This window comes from Hevea brasiliensis, chromosome 12 (assembly GCF_030052815.1).
Source record: "Hevea brasiliensis isolate MT/VB/25A 57/8 chromosome 12, ASM3005281v1, whole genome shotgun sequence".
NCBI lineage: Eukaryota > Viridiplantae > Streptophyta > Magnoliopsida > Malpighiales > Euphorbiaceae > Hevea > Hevea brasiliensis.
Window position 1 is genome coordinate 12,775,070 of NC_079504.1, and position 15,693 is coordinate 12,790,762.

A 15,693-nucleotide genomic window follows, 5' to 3' on the forward strand; every position below is an offset into this window, starting at 1 on the left:
CCTGTCACCATCAAAACTAAACTCTTCCACACCAGGTATGTGGAAATACACCTTTTTGTTCCTGCAGTCTAAGGTGGCATAATGAGTTGCCAACCAGTCCATCCCCAGGATTACATCGAAATCCATTACTGGTAGAGGAACCAAGTCTGCTGGGAGGATCTTTCCATCCACTACCACTGGGCTACCCGGAAATACCATGTCTACATCTATATTGTCACTAAGTGGGGTAGCTACTGACAAAGGGCACTCTAAAGTTGTAGGGTTTCTACCCAACCTCATGGCAAACACAGGGGAGACAAATGAGTGCGTAGCACCCGGATCTATTAAAACACGAGCCTCATAAGAATGACTGAAGAATACCGCCACAACCGCATTTGAAGCTTGAGCATCCTGGTGGGTCGGGTGAAAACCCGAGCTTGACCCCTACGAGTGGCGAACCACGACGACTTCTACCTCTGATCGCCTCCTATTCCACGTCCCCCTTGTCCTCGGCCCTGTTGGCCACTGAACTGACTGCCTGCCATGTTGGAAGCGCCCGGATACAACTGTCGAGGAACATTCGCAACAGAACCCTGTGACCCCATCTGTGGCTCGCTGAACATGGGGCATTCTCTAGCAAAGTGACCGGTTGGCCACACCAAGCATACTCTGATCCCATCAAACAAGGTCTGAATGTCCTCTTCCACACTGCACAAGGTGCCAAGGAGGATCTTGAACTGCACCAGGCCAGACTGTGACCCGCTAGATCCGTACCAATGCGTGGTCCAAACCACTTCTCTTGCTCCTACCCTTTCCTCTGTAATTACCCTGGCCACCACTGTCCGGAGTACCCATGGAAGGGACACCTGAGGAACCCTCTGCTCTTCCGCTGTCATCCACAGCATAGCTAATCTTAATCTGTCTGGCTCGATCAACCACCACATCAAAAGACTGATCCGACATCATGGCCAGGTTCGCATACCTCCTGTCAAGCCCCTTTAGGAACCTCTTCACCTTCATAGTTTCTGTAGCTCGGGCATATCTGCTCAATTCGAAATTGCAGAGCATATTCATCTACGCACTGCCATTCTCTTAAGGCCTCAAAGGCCCACTGCTTCTGATCTCTGAAGCTTTCTGGCACAAACCGATTGATAAAAAGTTCCACAAACTGAGCCCATGTCAAACCCTCCATCCGGGATAACACGTAGTCATTCATCCATTGTCTAGGCATGGGCCCCATGACATCTTTGCACACACTCTATCAATCTTCTATCACCAATCAGATTCTATTCCCTGCTGTCAGGAATCCGAACCGATATGCATCGTCTGACACATCATAAGTACCAGGCACCAATTTCTTAAAATTTATAATCTGTTTGTAAGGTTCCCCTCTTGGTGCGGTGGACTGCTGCTGCTGTGGAGGGTGGACCATATACTGCGCCATCATGTCGATGGTTCTCTGCACCGGCTAGAGTAGCGCCATAGGGTCCATGGGACCTGTGCCATGAAAGATCGTTTCGAGCGTGGGTAGTCGCTCTTCTACTTGAGCGACTCTAGCCTCCTACCCGCCTCCTGGCGGCGCCTCATCTGTCCGACACCTCGTCAGCACATCTTCTCGTGCGATGGCGGCTCTCACGCTTCTACGCATTTTCCTGAAATTCAGCAGCATTAGCCCACAAAATTCAAAACTGCACATTGCACAGCTCTATAGACTCATATTTATACATAAAATATGGAGCAGAAACTAGAAGCAAAGACGACAATGCAAGACGAATATGGACCCTATTTTTCCGCATGTGACTCCTATTAGACTTTTCCCAACACTTTAGACAACTTTTCCCTAGGAATCTGGAGCCTAAGCTCTGATACCACATTTGTCACGACCCAACCTATGGGCGGACCAAGACTAGGACACAGGCCACCTAAAGCCCCCGAGGCCCGTAGTAAGCCTTAACTATTTATTAACCCAACTCTAAGGCCCATTTGGGCCCAATATCAAGAAAACAAACGGACAGAGTCCAGCCATAAAATGGACTTTCCAACGGGGAGTTTTCGACTCACCCGATCTGTAAACACAATAAACAATCCATTGGGGAGCTCAGCTCACCCTCCACATACTCATCAACATAATAATAAATGGGAGCTCAGCTCCCTCATCCAATCCATCAAAACAGACTTAAAATATTAGGTTTACAGGTCCAACATGATAATAATATTACAGACCAAATTCAAATAATTACTGCTAACACATGCGGAAATTCTAAGAGTAAATAAAATTACACAAATATCGATAAACAACCTGCGAAGTATAAAAGCAGGTTAACCCAGAACAAAATATCCTCCTGTGGCCTGTAAAAATTTTTGAACAGGAGTGAGCGTTCGACTCAGAGAGTAAAATATCAATCTTAACTATAATCTCTATAACTATCTGAAACTAATGCAACCTGTAGAGTGAAATGCAACATACACAACATTTTCACATCATAACATCAAAAAGGTAATTTGGAGCACTCACACACCCTGTAGTATCAATCATAACATATGGGAGCTGATCCCCTATACAGCTCTCTTAAATCCAACTCAGTGCCGGAATTACTCAAGCTCGGACTTCCACTTAATAACCAAATCGAGGGTCCCAGAATTACTCAAGCCGTGGATCGCCTGGCCCTATCCATAGTCCACACCACATCACACGCACGCCAACGCACGCACACTGCTCCAAATTACCACAACAACATTCATGGCACGTTAACAGTTAAGAATGCAACATAATTCATGCCTAGAGTTTAACTAAATAAATATATGCATATAAGTGATGCATGGGCATGCTGAACATATAATAATATCGAAATTACAATTAAAATTAATATTTTACTCACAAACTTGACGACAAATTACTGTGGCGGTTGGGCGGAGGAAGAAGGCTGTCCCGGCTCACCTGACAATCATATTACATTTATTTAATACAATCTGACTCAATACAAACAAAGAAAAGACCAATTACGTCCTAAGTCGTGCCGAAAATCCAGCAGAGTCTCCCCTATACCTAGGACCTACCCAACCTGCAAAAGGGCTCAAAACACACTTCTATATCCACAATCCATATATCCACAACTCAATCACATCACACAGCCCCTCCTGGGCCCATCAAATCAATCATTCATCACAATATGTAAAATTTCAATTTAGTCCTTATAATTGATCATTTTTGCAAAAACTGCTCAAATAAGCTCTAAAAATTATAAAACTACTTTTATGTCCTTAGAAATATTACTAAGCTATTGCAAAAAGAATCGTAATTTTCTAAGCTACCACAAATATTTTATGGATTTTCAATCCTATTTAAGCACTAGAAAATTACGAAAAAGAAAGGTTCGGGTTTACCTTTGCCGATTCCGACTTCGGGAACGCGCTCGGGATGCCTGACAATGGTGGGGTAGCCAAAACCTCGATCCAATTCGGAGACTTTTCCGGTAGCTGGTCTGTCTTGCCGGAAATTCACAGATCCGGACAACTGTCGAATTTCCGCGAATTGAGGATACCTACACGAAGCCCAATAATAATATATAAAAAATCAGGGGTGTTACAAACTCCTTCCCTATCGCCAGTTTGGCCTTCACTGAACTTGCAATGCATGTATTCTGTCTTCGTTCTACTTAACTTAAAACCCTTTGACTCTAGAGTACTTCTCCAAAGTTCTAGCTTCTTATTGACTCCTTCTCGTGTCTCATCTATCAGAACAATATCATCCGCAAACATCATGCACCAAGGAATACTCTCTTGTATATGTTTCGTCAGTTCATCTAAAACTAATGTAAAAAGGTAAGGGCTTATGGCTGATCCTTGGCGTAATCCAATTGAGATCGGAAAATCTTTTGTGTCCCCTCCCACTGTGCGCACAATATAGAAATTTAACTTATTTATAATTAGTATATATTAATTTTTATGTTAATAATTGAATATTCTTTTTATTTCACTTTTTTCAAAATTAATTAATACTTATTATTATTATCATTATAGCTAACTTATGGCTATTGAATTGAAACAGCCAAATAAGTTATAAATATTTTATTCTTATAAAAATTGAATTTAAATATTTTTATTATATTTTTAATTAAATAATATTTAATTATAAAATTAAACTTTTATTTAAATGGCTTTTATTTATTTGTCTATATATAGTACGTCATATAAGACATTTAATACATATCAATCAATTTTCTCTCACCAAATATTTTTATCTCACCTAAGTGCTCTCAAATCTTTTTCGATTTGCTATTTTTTTATTATTTTTTTTAAAATTTATTAGTTATTAATCTCAAAATTTATTTATTTAAATATATTAAATTAATATTTATTTAATTACTATTTTTTTATAAATTTTTTATATAATATTTCTTAAACTTTTTAATATTTTATTTCATTATAATTATATATCAATGCAATTATAACTAATATTTTGATTATTCATATTTTATTATCATTAATTTTTAATAGAAATATTATTAAAATTTAATTAAATATTTAAATTTTTATGTATAAATTATCTCTTAACTATATTTTTATATAAAAATAGAATTTTAAAAATATAATACAAATATGACTACATCAAAATTTTAACTATAAGTACTGATGATTAAAAAAAAATAAAATTACAATATTAAAATTATGAAATCTATCTTTTAAAAAATAAATGTATTTTTGATACTAATTATATTAATAAAAAATGATGATATTGTAAAATTATATTTTTATGAACTATATTTATTTTATATTATAAATTTATGTAAAATGATAATCATTCTTTGAAAAAATTATTTTATAAAAAATATATCAAATTAATAAAAAAATTTACACTTTATAAAAATTTAAAGGTAAAATATTTTTAAAAAATAATATAATAAAATATTATTTTCAATTAATAATAATGTTATATATTTTCATTATTGTTAAAATTAAATAATTCAATTTGTTATTAATAATTTAATATTTTTATTATATTAATAATAAAAAATTGTATTTATATATTTTGTAAATAATATTATTTTTTTATTAATCTAATATATTTCTTATAACGAAAAAATAAATTTACATAAATTATGATATAAATAATAAAAATTTCATAAAATTTAGATTATTTTTTAAATAAAATAATTTTATTATGTTTTAATGAAGTAATCATAAAAATTATTATTAATGTATGTATAAAAAGAATTAAATATATATTTTAATTATTTTTATTATAAATTAATTAAAATTTTATTATTATAATATATAAAAATTTATTTAAATTAAATTAAATAAAAAAATTTAAGTTAAAATTAATTAATAATAATAATTTATTTTATTTATAATATAATTAAAAATTAAATTAAAAAATAAAAATTATAAAATAATTATTATGCTAATTAAACGTAAATGTGAAAAAAAAAAGTATGTCACGCTTTCTAACTATTCTAGAACTAGTACACGAGTACGACTAGCCAATAGCCAGAGACCGCACTCAACCGGCTCCACCAGACCAGACTACGCGATATCGAAGACCCAGCTGTACCCTCCACGTGAACGCCTTTCAAAAATAAAAAATGACAGCCTCGTGACGTTAACAAACCACCAGGGAAAAGCCCCACATCTCTGTTCATAGATAACGACAGAATATTCCCATCCAACGGCCGTAACATCCATCGTTTTACGCAATCCAGCGGCCCGTATTGAACTGAAACCCTTTAAGCGTAATACGTGTCCTCTGCGTGTATGGTGCGTGTTTATATGACAAGGTTTTAGGTTAAATTTTTAATTTTTATGTAAACAAAATTAGAAAAATTAACTAAAATTTATTTTGTTTTCTAATTATGGTAATTTTACCTTTCTCTTTCCGACCCACCATCAAACGCGGTCCACAAATCACCAATAAATGCCCTTCTTCTTCCGTTAGGGTTTCGCAGCCATTTCTCGATTTCTTCGTTGTCTTCTTCTTCTTCTTTGCTCTCTCTATCGCTTTCCTTCACTGCTTCGAGCTTTCATTATACATCTCTCGGCGGCTTAATTAGGGTTTCTTCACCTTCAATTTGGGTTTAATTCTATACACTGTTATCGCAATTTGAGTCCGTGATTAATGTTTTTTTTTGTCATGTGAGAATGCCTGCGACGGATTATCAGGGATCGTCAGCGTCGTTTGGCCGTTCTATTTTGAGCCTCCGCCGTGACCAGGTTCATTCAATGGAAGCCACGCATGAGGCATCCAGTTATGAGCTGGAGCTTGAAGCTTTTCAAAGGAAGGTAGCGGAACGGTTCGTGGATCTGTCTTCAGTCGGGTCGGATGATTTACTTTCGCTATCGTGGATCCGGAAGCTGCTTGATTGTTTCCTGTCTTGTCAGGAGGAGTTTAGAGTTATTCTGTTGAATAACAGATCGCATGTTTATAAGGCGCCTTTGGATCGGTTTATCCATGAATTTTTTGAGCGGAGCGTGAAGGCTTTGGATCTTTGTAATGCGATTCGAGATGGGATTGAACAGATCAGAGAGTGGAAGAAGCTAATTGAGATTGTTCTCTGCGCTTTGGACAATCAGAGAATGCTTGGGGAAGGACAGTTCCGTCGTGCTAAGAAGGCGTTGGTTGATTTGGCCATTTCAATGCTCGACGAGAGGGAATCTGCTGCCGCTCTGGCTCACCGGAACCGCTCCTTTGGCCGTCAAAATGCTGCGTCTTCGAGAGACCAGCATCATCGGAATTTTGGCCATTTTAGATCCTTGTCGTGGAGTGTGTCGCGGTCCTGGTCCGCTGCAAGGCAGCTCCAGGCGATTGGGAATAATTTGGCGGCACCCAGAGCCAATGAAATTGTCTCTACTAATGGAATTGTGGTGGCTGTTTATGCCATGAACTCAATTTTGTTGTTTGTAATGTGGGCTTTGGTGGCAGCGATACCTTGCCAGGACAGAGGGTTGCAAGTGCATTTCTCGATTCCTAGACATTTTCCCTGGGCTGCATCAATACTGTCATTGCACGAGAGGGTGCTTGAGGAGTCAAGAAAGCGGGATAGAAGAAATGCTTGCGGGCTGTTAAGGGAGATTTATCAGATGGACAAGTGTACTAAAGGGTTGGCTGAATTGGCTGATTCTGTTCAGTACCCTTTGACAGAGGAAAAAGAGGCAGAGGTGAGGCTAAGAGTGCAAGAGTTGGGAAGGGTTTGTGAGGTAATGAAGGAAGGGTTGGACCCACTGGAGAGACAGGTTAGAGAGGTGTTTCACAGAATTGTTCATAGCCGGACTGAAGGGCTTGATTCCCTGGTTAGAGTGAACCACAACGATTGATATCATTGCTTGTAAGCATTGGATGGCATGATTTTGGGTGCTAAAACAAGAGCCGTAAAGATGATGATTTGAGGCATGCTTTTAAAAATAAAAGGGTAAGGAAGCAAAAAAAAAAAAAAATTCTTGTATTTATCAACAAATATATTGTGTAAAGGACATGTAGGATATGGAAATTGAGACTCTTGTTGTCCATGGTGCTGATCTCCAGCTTGTCGTTGCGATTGTATAATCAAAATTTCCCAGTAAATTTCATCTTGCTATTGTAGCTGACTTTGTGTTATTAATTTTGACTCCAATGATTTTGTTCGTTAATGTGGTATACATACTTTTGTGCATTGCAAGAGAGGATACTTTTGCTATTTTTTTCCATCTTGGTTTTCAATGCAATAACTAGTTAATGATAGAATGTTTTGATGTTTGTTAATATCTGAAGAATGTGATGGTTGAAAGATGCTGTAAGACTAATCAAAAACTAAGTTTGAATTACTAATGCGATCAAAATTACCGATTGATTTGTTTTTTGTTGAGCTTCCATGTGGTCAAATCTCTCTCTCTCTCTCTCTCTCTCTCTCTCTCTCTCTAAGTTGTACTTTCAGCTCTCATTACTGACCTATTCTTTACACAATGTTGTAATATCCATCCATCTCATTTATGGGTAATTGCCTAAACCAGAGACACGCAGCTGCTTCTTTCTGACCCCTTTTAGGATTACTTATCTGGGGAATGCTGTGCCCATTAACTGACCTTGTAAGGCGTTTGCCTAAGTTCTCAGTGGATGTTCATACAATATCTTACCTTTGCTGTCTCCATGGATGAGGACAGAGATAGATCTTGTTTGTCCTATCTATATATATATGTATATATAATTTTCTATAATTCAAGTTATTTTATTTTTTTCTCTTTTTAGCATACTAGTGGTAAAGTATTCAGTTTGAATCTTTTCCTTAATCTTCATAAATTGATTCTGACCGCTAATAAATTACTGCAGGAATTGGAATTTCTGCTTGCACTATTGCAATGCTGGTGCTTACCTATTATATTTAAAGCTCCAGCTTTCCCTTAGTAGAGAAGTTCATTTGACTTTGATTTGCTGGCATATGAATGAAGGTCATCTCAGGCTTATCATATTTTTTTTTATACAAATACTACGAAAGTGGTCCAATTTCTCTTTATGATATCTTTGAGCTGTGTTTTTAGCATCTGTTGTTGACTTTGATTCAGTCTCTTTTGATGTCCCTTAAAGTTGGATCTAGAATAGAATTTCTTTGTTTATTGAATTTAGAATAGAATTTCCATTTGTGGTGGGTTACATTTTTTTATTACTTTTCAGGCTTTCTTTTCTTGACAAAGACAATACACGTAAATGCTTTTCAATCTTGTTCTTTTTTTTTTATTTGTTTTTTTTTTGATAAGCTTCAATTTTGTAGGATGACATTGCATCAACCAAGTCCCCGGGATTATCCACGTACTTGATTTTGGGTTAAATGTTTGCCTGAAGAAACATTCTGGTGTTTACCCCTGCTTGTGGTGGAAAAAAAGGGGCTGCTACTAACTTCATTGATCTCCATCAAATGATAGTTTAGAACTGTAGAGTAGTGTAGCCATATGGAACCATTGAGAAATTTTTAGTATTGAAAGGATCTTTTTTTTTTTTTTTGTGGCTGTTTTCACAATGGAGAAAACATTATTGAAATTGTAAGAATTTTGGATTGAGATGTCAGTACAATAGATGCAAATGTATAGTCTGTTTTTGACTTGTCAACTAGTAATATACTAAACTAACTTGACCTCCAATGAGTTATGTTTTGCTTCATTTTAGGATTTCTGAAGCTTCCATCATACATCTTTCTACCCTTTTCTTTTTATCTATTGTGGTCTATATCACACTTTACTAGGCATTATTGTTTTCCATCCTTGTCTAGTATGTCCTTCCCTTGTCAAAAGCAAAATTGATCTTTTTTCCTGTGGAAATTACCAAAACAAGGACACTTGACAAGCAGGTTAGGTACTACCATCATGAGGGACAACATGCTGTATTGAATTTCTGTGCATATGGCTTCTTGTTTATGTTTTTGGTTTAATAGCTTCAAGCATTTTGTTGTTGAAGCAACCTAGAGAAGTGACAAATTCCCTGTGATGCTCTGGCAGACTTGAAGTTGTGGTGAGGAAATATGTTCTGTTCAATTTACAGGATTCTCTGCGAGGTTTATTGCACACAAAACTAATGACATAGTTACTTCACCTTTTCTATGGACAATGGATGTAATAATAGATCCGACTTGGTCATGTAGGTAATTCTAAACTTTTAGTGGTCAATGAAGCTTGCTCAGTTGCTTTCTAAGAAGCAGCACAAAACATTACTAATTCATAGCTGAATTTCTAGAGACAGGTAGTACAGCCTGTGTAAATGTTAAATTATATGCTTTTGATTGTTGGTTAGATCATTTATCGTGTAGCATATCTTGAAACCTCAAGCTCATGAATGTACATATGCAACTTCTTGTGATTAGTCTCTGCATACACTTGTAGAAGGTTAGCAGAAGTTGGAGACAAGTAATTGTTTTAAATCATAGTGGACACTGCTCCTACTTAAGACTCGACTAATGCGGACACCGTTCCATGCCCATGGCTGGCAATGCTTCATTGTGGACGTATGGTCCAAAAAGAATAGACTTGGAAGCCTTGAATCCAGTTATTCTTTCTCATATCAATATTAGCTAAAAGAAAACGATTTCTGAAGCAATCCATTGCTGTCTTGTCATTTATGTGCAGCACATGCTTGGGTGGTGAAATATAACGTCCTGGAAAAGAGCAGTTTGGTCACTTCCATACTTACCAAAGAAATTGGAGGCTGTCAATTCAGTCGCCATCCTTGCAATATCTGAATTAGCTGTCATAACTCCTAACCTTTAATTACCAAAAGCTATGGATTACGCGAAACAGATAGAATAATGATGTAGATTCCGAATAGTCAATTTTCTTAGCTAGTAGCTGGGCAGGCATTCCATTTGCATGTGAAAACGATATGTATTACTAACATTAATAAGGCTAATCAAGTCCTGTGTCCGTTTATTAGTTTCAACCATTTTCATTCAGAGCTAAATCGTAGAGGGGACGAAACTTTGCATAGTTTGTGGTCCAACATCTGGCTTTATCTGCTCCATCCATTTGTCCATGCGTAGCCATGTATTGGAGTTATCTCAGCTTTTCTTTGCAGCCCATTTATCTTTGAAGCGTTCACATGGGTTCAATACTCAACAGTGCACGCCCCTTTCACAAATGCTTGGCGTTCTTGTCATTTTCAATTTACGTCCAGCGAATTGTTGCCATTCCAAACGCTGGGCATACTATTGCCAGCCAGGCTGAGCAATAAAGGGCTGCAATCGAAAAAAAGAATTTGATTTTCTATGCAATTTTTTAAAATTCAGATTTTGGTTAATAAATATTAAAAAAGTCAGTTATTTTTAAGGATATATTTAATATAAATTCGAGCTCATACGAGAATATAATCATTTTTATATTAAATATTTATATTGAGATATCTATGTAGACACCATATTTTAGTCGACCTTCGAAAGTAAGGATCTTTTAAAATTGAAATTTTATTATCCGTTCTCGATCGATGTCCCGATCACAGGTAGCTTTTCCGAACTTACCGACCGCTCGTCCCTGGAACAAATCGATCTCACGCTCAAGTTAGATTGCTTTCCGATTGCTTGGTCTTTATTAGATGAGTTCGAGTTAATATTGGGTCTCCGGACCATCCAATCTTACCTACTGTTGTTCGCCGATCTCTCTATGTATAAATATCGTAGAATTTCATTTGACTAATGTTGTGATCGGGTTTCTTGCTTGAATTCCCTAGATATTTCTCGAAATAAAGTTAAGATTTTTATCTGGTCTAATAATGGTTCCGACCTTAAAAGTTCAAATTAGTGTCAAATCTTTTCAATTCTAATATTCTAAAGTTCCATTCGGTATTTGGTCATGGCTCTGTCCAATCTCATGTTTGTGTGTAATGTCTTTCCGATCTCTTGGAATAATTTGATATCTTTTGATTAATAGTCGCTCTCAGGTTTAATGTTCAACTGCATTCGATCAATTAAGTACTTAGACAATTTGGTTTGGATGCTTTCCGATCTTATCAAGAAATTGAACATAAAAGACTTCAATTCATTTTAAAATAAAAATGTACAAGTCATTCGGCAGGAGGGTCTCCCCCACCTTGCTCTCCGGGTACATTATCAGTTCTATCATCCTCTCTCTCTCTCTCTTAGGCTCCTCCTCGCTCTCCTCTTCACCTCTAGGGATAAGATCCACCATTCAGGAGAAGTCTTCCTCAAGATAGCGCCTTACAAGCTCGACCAGAAAACTATCCTATCCTCATAAGATTTCGTCCGACCCTCAATCTCGACGATGTAGTCCAGAGCAGATGAAAGTTGGGTTTTGGCGAAGGCAGCATCCTGGACCGCCTTCAGAATTTCTTGTCTCAAGAGATGAGCCTTTTCTCTGATTATATGTTGATTCACAAGGCTCTCTACACTCAAGCTCATTGTTTGAGCCAGAAGGTCGTCAATGCTATCCGGAGTCAGCCTATGCCGGTCGTCCTGGAAGCAGATGGTGGCACCCAAAATCTTGGCCAGGCCAGGATTCCCCTGAACCGAGCGATTCTTCTCTAGCGAGTGGATGAGGACCTGGGCACCACGAGAGAGGGTCCTCACAGCGGGTTGGGAAGACCCTCCTTTCGCACTTGAAGAAATTGACGAAGGTGGCGGTTCATCTTATCGAGGAGGGGAATGAGCGATCTCTATCTCTGGGGTCGGCTATCCTAAAGGTCGTGACGAAGAACCAAGCACTTCTATCAAGTCTCACCCTGGCGTCTGGGATACGGCAACAATCTTCATTTCTTGCACTTTCTGGGCGACCTCCCTTTTTCGCTTGCGGCTCTCCTTCGCGCCCTCGCCTCCAGCCATACCTGCACAAAAAATAAGTTAGTGAGATCACCTAAGTCAGGAGGCTAAAGATTTAGGTTATACTGATTTCGGGTCCAAGGTCAGAGAACTGCAGCTCATAATCCTCGTGGGCGATCATCTGCATTAGCCACCACTTCAGTTCGGCCATAACTGCATCTAGACATGAATACTTGTGAGTAGCCGCCTGATCCTTCAATTTCTTTACCATGACGTCATTGTCTCTATTTAGGGCGATCTTCTTTGGAACTGAAGGGACCAGGTACTGCCAACTACGCGGGATACCCTCAAATCCATTCAGGATCTTACTCCTCAGTATGAAGAATCAGTTCTTCCAATTCTTCAACGAGGAAAAGAAGATCAGTAAAAAGCCCACAGTGCGGCTTGGCTTGGAAAAACCAATACTCGTCGTCTTTTCGTCGAGTGAGCCTATGCAACTCAACAAAAACCTTTGCTGTAGGCTCGAGCTTTTTAGCTCAGCATAAGCCTTTGAAAGCCACCAGAGTCTACCAAGAGTTCGAGTGCACTTGGGCTACGCATACATGATGGAACTTCAGAACGGCTCTAAAGAATTCGTCCAGGGGGAACCGAAGCCGAGCCTTCAATTTTTCTTCATATACCATGATAATGTCGTTTTTTTCAAAGAAATGATCAGCTCGGAGATCGCCATGACATCTGATGAGCTCGAAGGAGTCAGTCCGAAGGTTGTATTCTTAACTAATGGACTGCAGATCGGTTTCCTTAAGGACCGAAGACAACTCATCCACGGGTAAGTTTTCTTTCCCTGAAGAAGATGCTTATTTTGATTGAACTGCCCGACCGGGGGCTGAGACAGAGGTTGTAGAAGGTTTGGGTCGCCCGCTCAGCCTGACCACCTCAACTTCGTCTGATGTCCATGAGATATGAACAGAGGGAGGACTAGCAGCTCTCTGATCGTCGGTACCACTCATTTTCACAAAATAGAAAGGAAAATTAACTGAGAAAATATCAAAAATCTTACTGGAGTGAGAATCGGTGCCTGAAAACTTTAGAAAGCGAGAGAAAGTGTTGAAATCGCTAGGGGAAGGTCTGAAAATGACATAAGGAAACAAATGACTCACCTTGCCCCTATTTATACCCGTCTGAGCATTAAATGCTCACGAAGTCCCAAGTGACGCATCGGTTAGCGGGATCGGGCCGTCTCTATGACATGTCACAAGAAGGTTCCAGAAACATAGTAAAAAGTCGGATAAATGAGATCAGTCAACTGAGATCATCGGATTGAACAAATTTTCAAACCCACAAATCGGCAAATGGTGATTCGTTTAGGGATCAGATCGGGTACACTTATCAAAGATCGAAAAAATAACTCATGCAATAACAAAACAAAAACATTCAAATAAAAATTTCATTTCATTTTCAAAAGATCAGATTACATCATTTGGGTGATCTCAAAAGATCTGATTACATCATTTGGGCAATCTCAAAAGATCAGATTATATCATTTGGGCGATCTCAAAAGATTTGATTACATCATTTGGACGATCTCAAAAGATCTGATTACGTCATTTGGGCGATCTCTTAAAATCAATACTACATTCTATCTAGCTTAAGACTAATCCGAAGCCCAGAATGCTGGCCTATGTCAAAGCCTAGTTTTGTGGCTGAGTCAAAAGATGTGTTTGATCAGAAAGCCAACCACAAATATTGGATAGATGTGCAACTCAGATAGGGTGATTATGACTCTCATGATATTGAGCGGAGTCATCGCCGCTATCATTGACCAAAACCAAGCTGCAGTCGGGACACTCGATACAGTTGGAAGCTAAATGAACTTCAAGAGACGGTCACCGATATCAAGATTGAAATTAACAGTCCTCTTGTCCGAGATCAGTTTACCGATTGTACCGATAAAGTGATTCGAGATCGGCACAGCCGTCACTTTTGACCTTGATCGGTAAATTAGTCCGGTTCCCTCGCTGTCATTAAATGACGTTTTCATAACTCTCCGATCATCAGGGTCATAAATTTTCCGGCGAGGGGCAAAGGAAACAGTCGAAAAAAGATCGAAATGGCCATCATGATTATAATTATCACCGGAAAAACTAGAATTGGGAAAATGGTACATTGAAAATAAACTGAAAAAGGAAAAGTGAAGTGTGAAGGTGATTTCCTATTGCTGCATATATATAGGGCCCTGGCATTTATTGTGAAACTCGAAGCGGGCTCATTGATAACCGAAGAATTTATTGCTTTGACCGATACAGGTCAGATTGAGTAGGAGGTTGGAAAAATAATGAGATCGAGAAATAAAAAAAATCGGATGTAAAAGAAGATAGAGATCGGAATAATAATCTTAGGATGGGTCAGTCACGACAAGATCGAAAGAAACAAGAAACGACCTATAGAGATTGGAGAGTGCAGAGGGGTTAAATAACTTCCGGTCGAAACTTTCAATTAACTCTCTTCATCGTCAGGTCCGAGTTAGTTAAAGCATTGCAGGCATGATCAGATCCTCACCACACATCTCATTTGCAAGGACGCCCTCCTAGCCGCCAGACGCCAAACGGTTAAATTAGCTCTGTATATCCCGATCTCCACCGTTAATTATAATCGTAAGGATGGATCCAGAGCCCTCAGATTAAAAAGTAGACGACAGATTCAGCACTTATTATTCCCAGCCTTTGGATCCATTTTGTAAGGAAAGACCCTCGACCGTTGGATTAAGGGGAGAAAGGATAGATATTCTGAATGGAATCCCAACCTTCTATTTTGATTCTCTTTAATTCTTAGACATCAGATTATATCCTTTTGAATTTGAGCCCTCCGTCTCCCCCTAATAAGATCCTGACCCTTCATTTTGGACACCCGTTCCCTATAAATACCTGCATACAACACTGTAGAAAAAGGAGAAGAAGGTGGTATTATCGTGGAAAGACTCTGGACTTTGATTCAGTCTTCCTACTTGTTATTCGGAGCTTTCAAAGTGTTGAGAAACTTTAGAAACCAGTTTTCTGAAGTATTTCATCCAAATGAGCTCTAAATCTTGATATTTTCATTTTCAGTCCCTGTGCATCACCCTGTGAAACCATCTTCACTCTGCCTCATTTCCACCGCCCTAGTATCTGTGCATTACTTTTCGAGCTCAACTTTGTTCCGATCCATTCCCATTACCTCGGGTAAGCTCAAGTCTTTCAGCCATCAACTTTCACCTCTCCAAGATTTGTGGATACCGGAGTCAGCTCACCTGTCTCCTTAACTTTTCACAAGTAAGCATCTAAACTGTCATTTTGTTGAATAATCTTAGTTTATTTTCTCCAGTTTTCTTTTAAAGTTTCTTTATATCCAGTCACACTAAATCTCAGAATAGGTTATCTAGGCCCGTAGTTATTTCCTATGCCTTCTTTTTATTCATTCGTAAACTCCATTTATTGTCACCTAGTTTTCATTCCTT

General features: G+C 38.3%; 1 protein-coding gene and 1 long non-coding RNA gene across 2 annotated transcripts in view; one reads left to right on the forward strand and one right to left on the reverse strand.

The window, feature by feature from the left end:
• Positions 1 to 2,146: 2,146 nt before the first annotated feature.
• Positions 2,147 to 15,693, reverse strand: part of LOC131171332 (uncharacterized) — a 39,638-nt gene continuing 26,091 nt past the window's right edge. Inside the window, exons 3-4 of the long non-coding RNA XR_009141998.1 lie at positions 2,859 to 2,917; positions 2,147 to 2,328 (exon numbers count right to left, since the gene is read on the reverse strand). This is a non-coding gene — a long non-coding RNA (uncharacterized LOC131171332). The remainder of the gene's footprint in view (positions 2,329 to 2,858; positions 2,918 to 15,693) is intronic.
• On the forward strand, positions 5,809 to 7,602 carry LOC110670965 (protein ROH1). Its single transcript, XM_021833289.2, has one exon. It carries the CDS (start codon positions 6,118 to 6,120, stop codon positions 7,288 to 7,290), a length of 1,173 nt encoding a protein of 390 aa, XP_021688981.1. The 5' UTR covers positions 5,809 to 6,117; the 3' UTR covers positions 7,291 to 7,602.

What these genes read in the sequence shown, in the direction of transcription:
- LOC110670965 (XM_021833289.2), top strand. Translation starts at nt 6,118, where the DNA reads ATGCCTGCGACGGATTATCAGGGATCGTCAGCGTCGTTTGGCCGTTCT.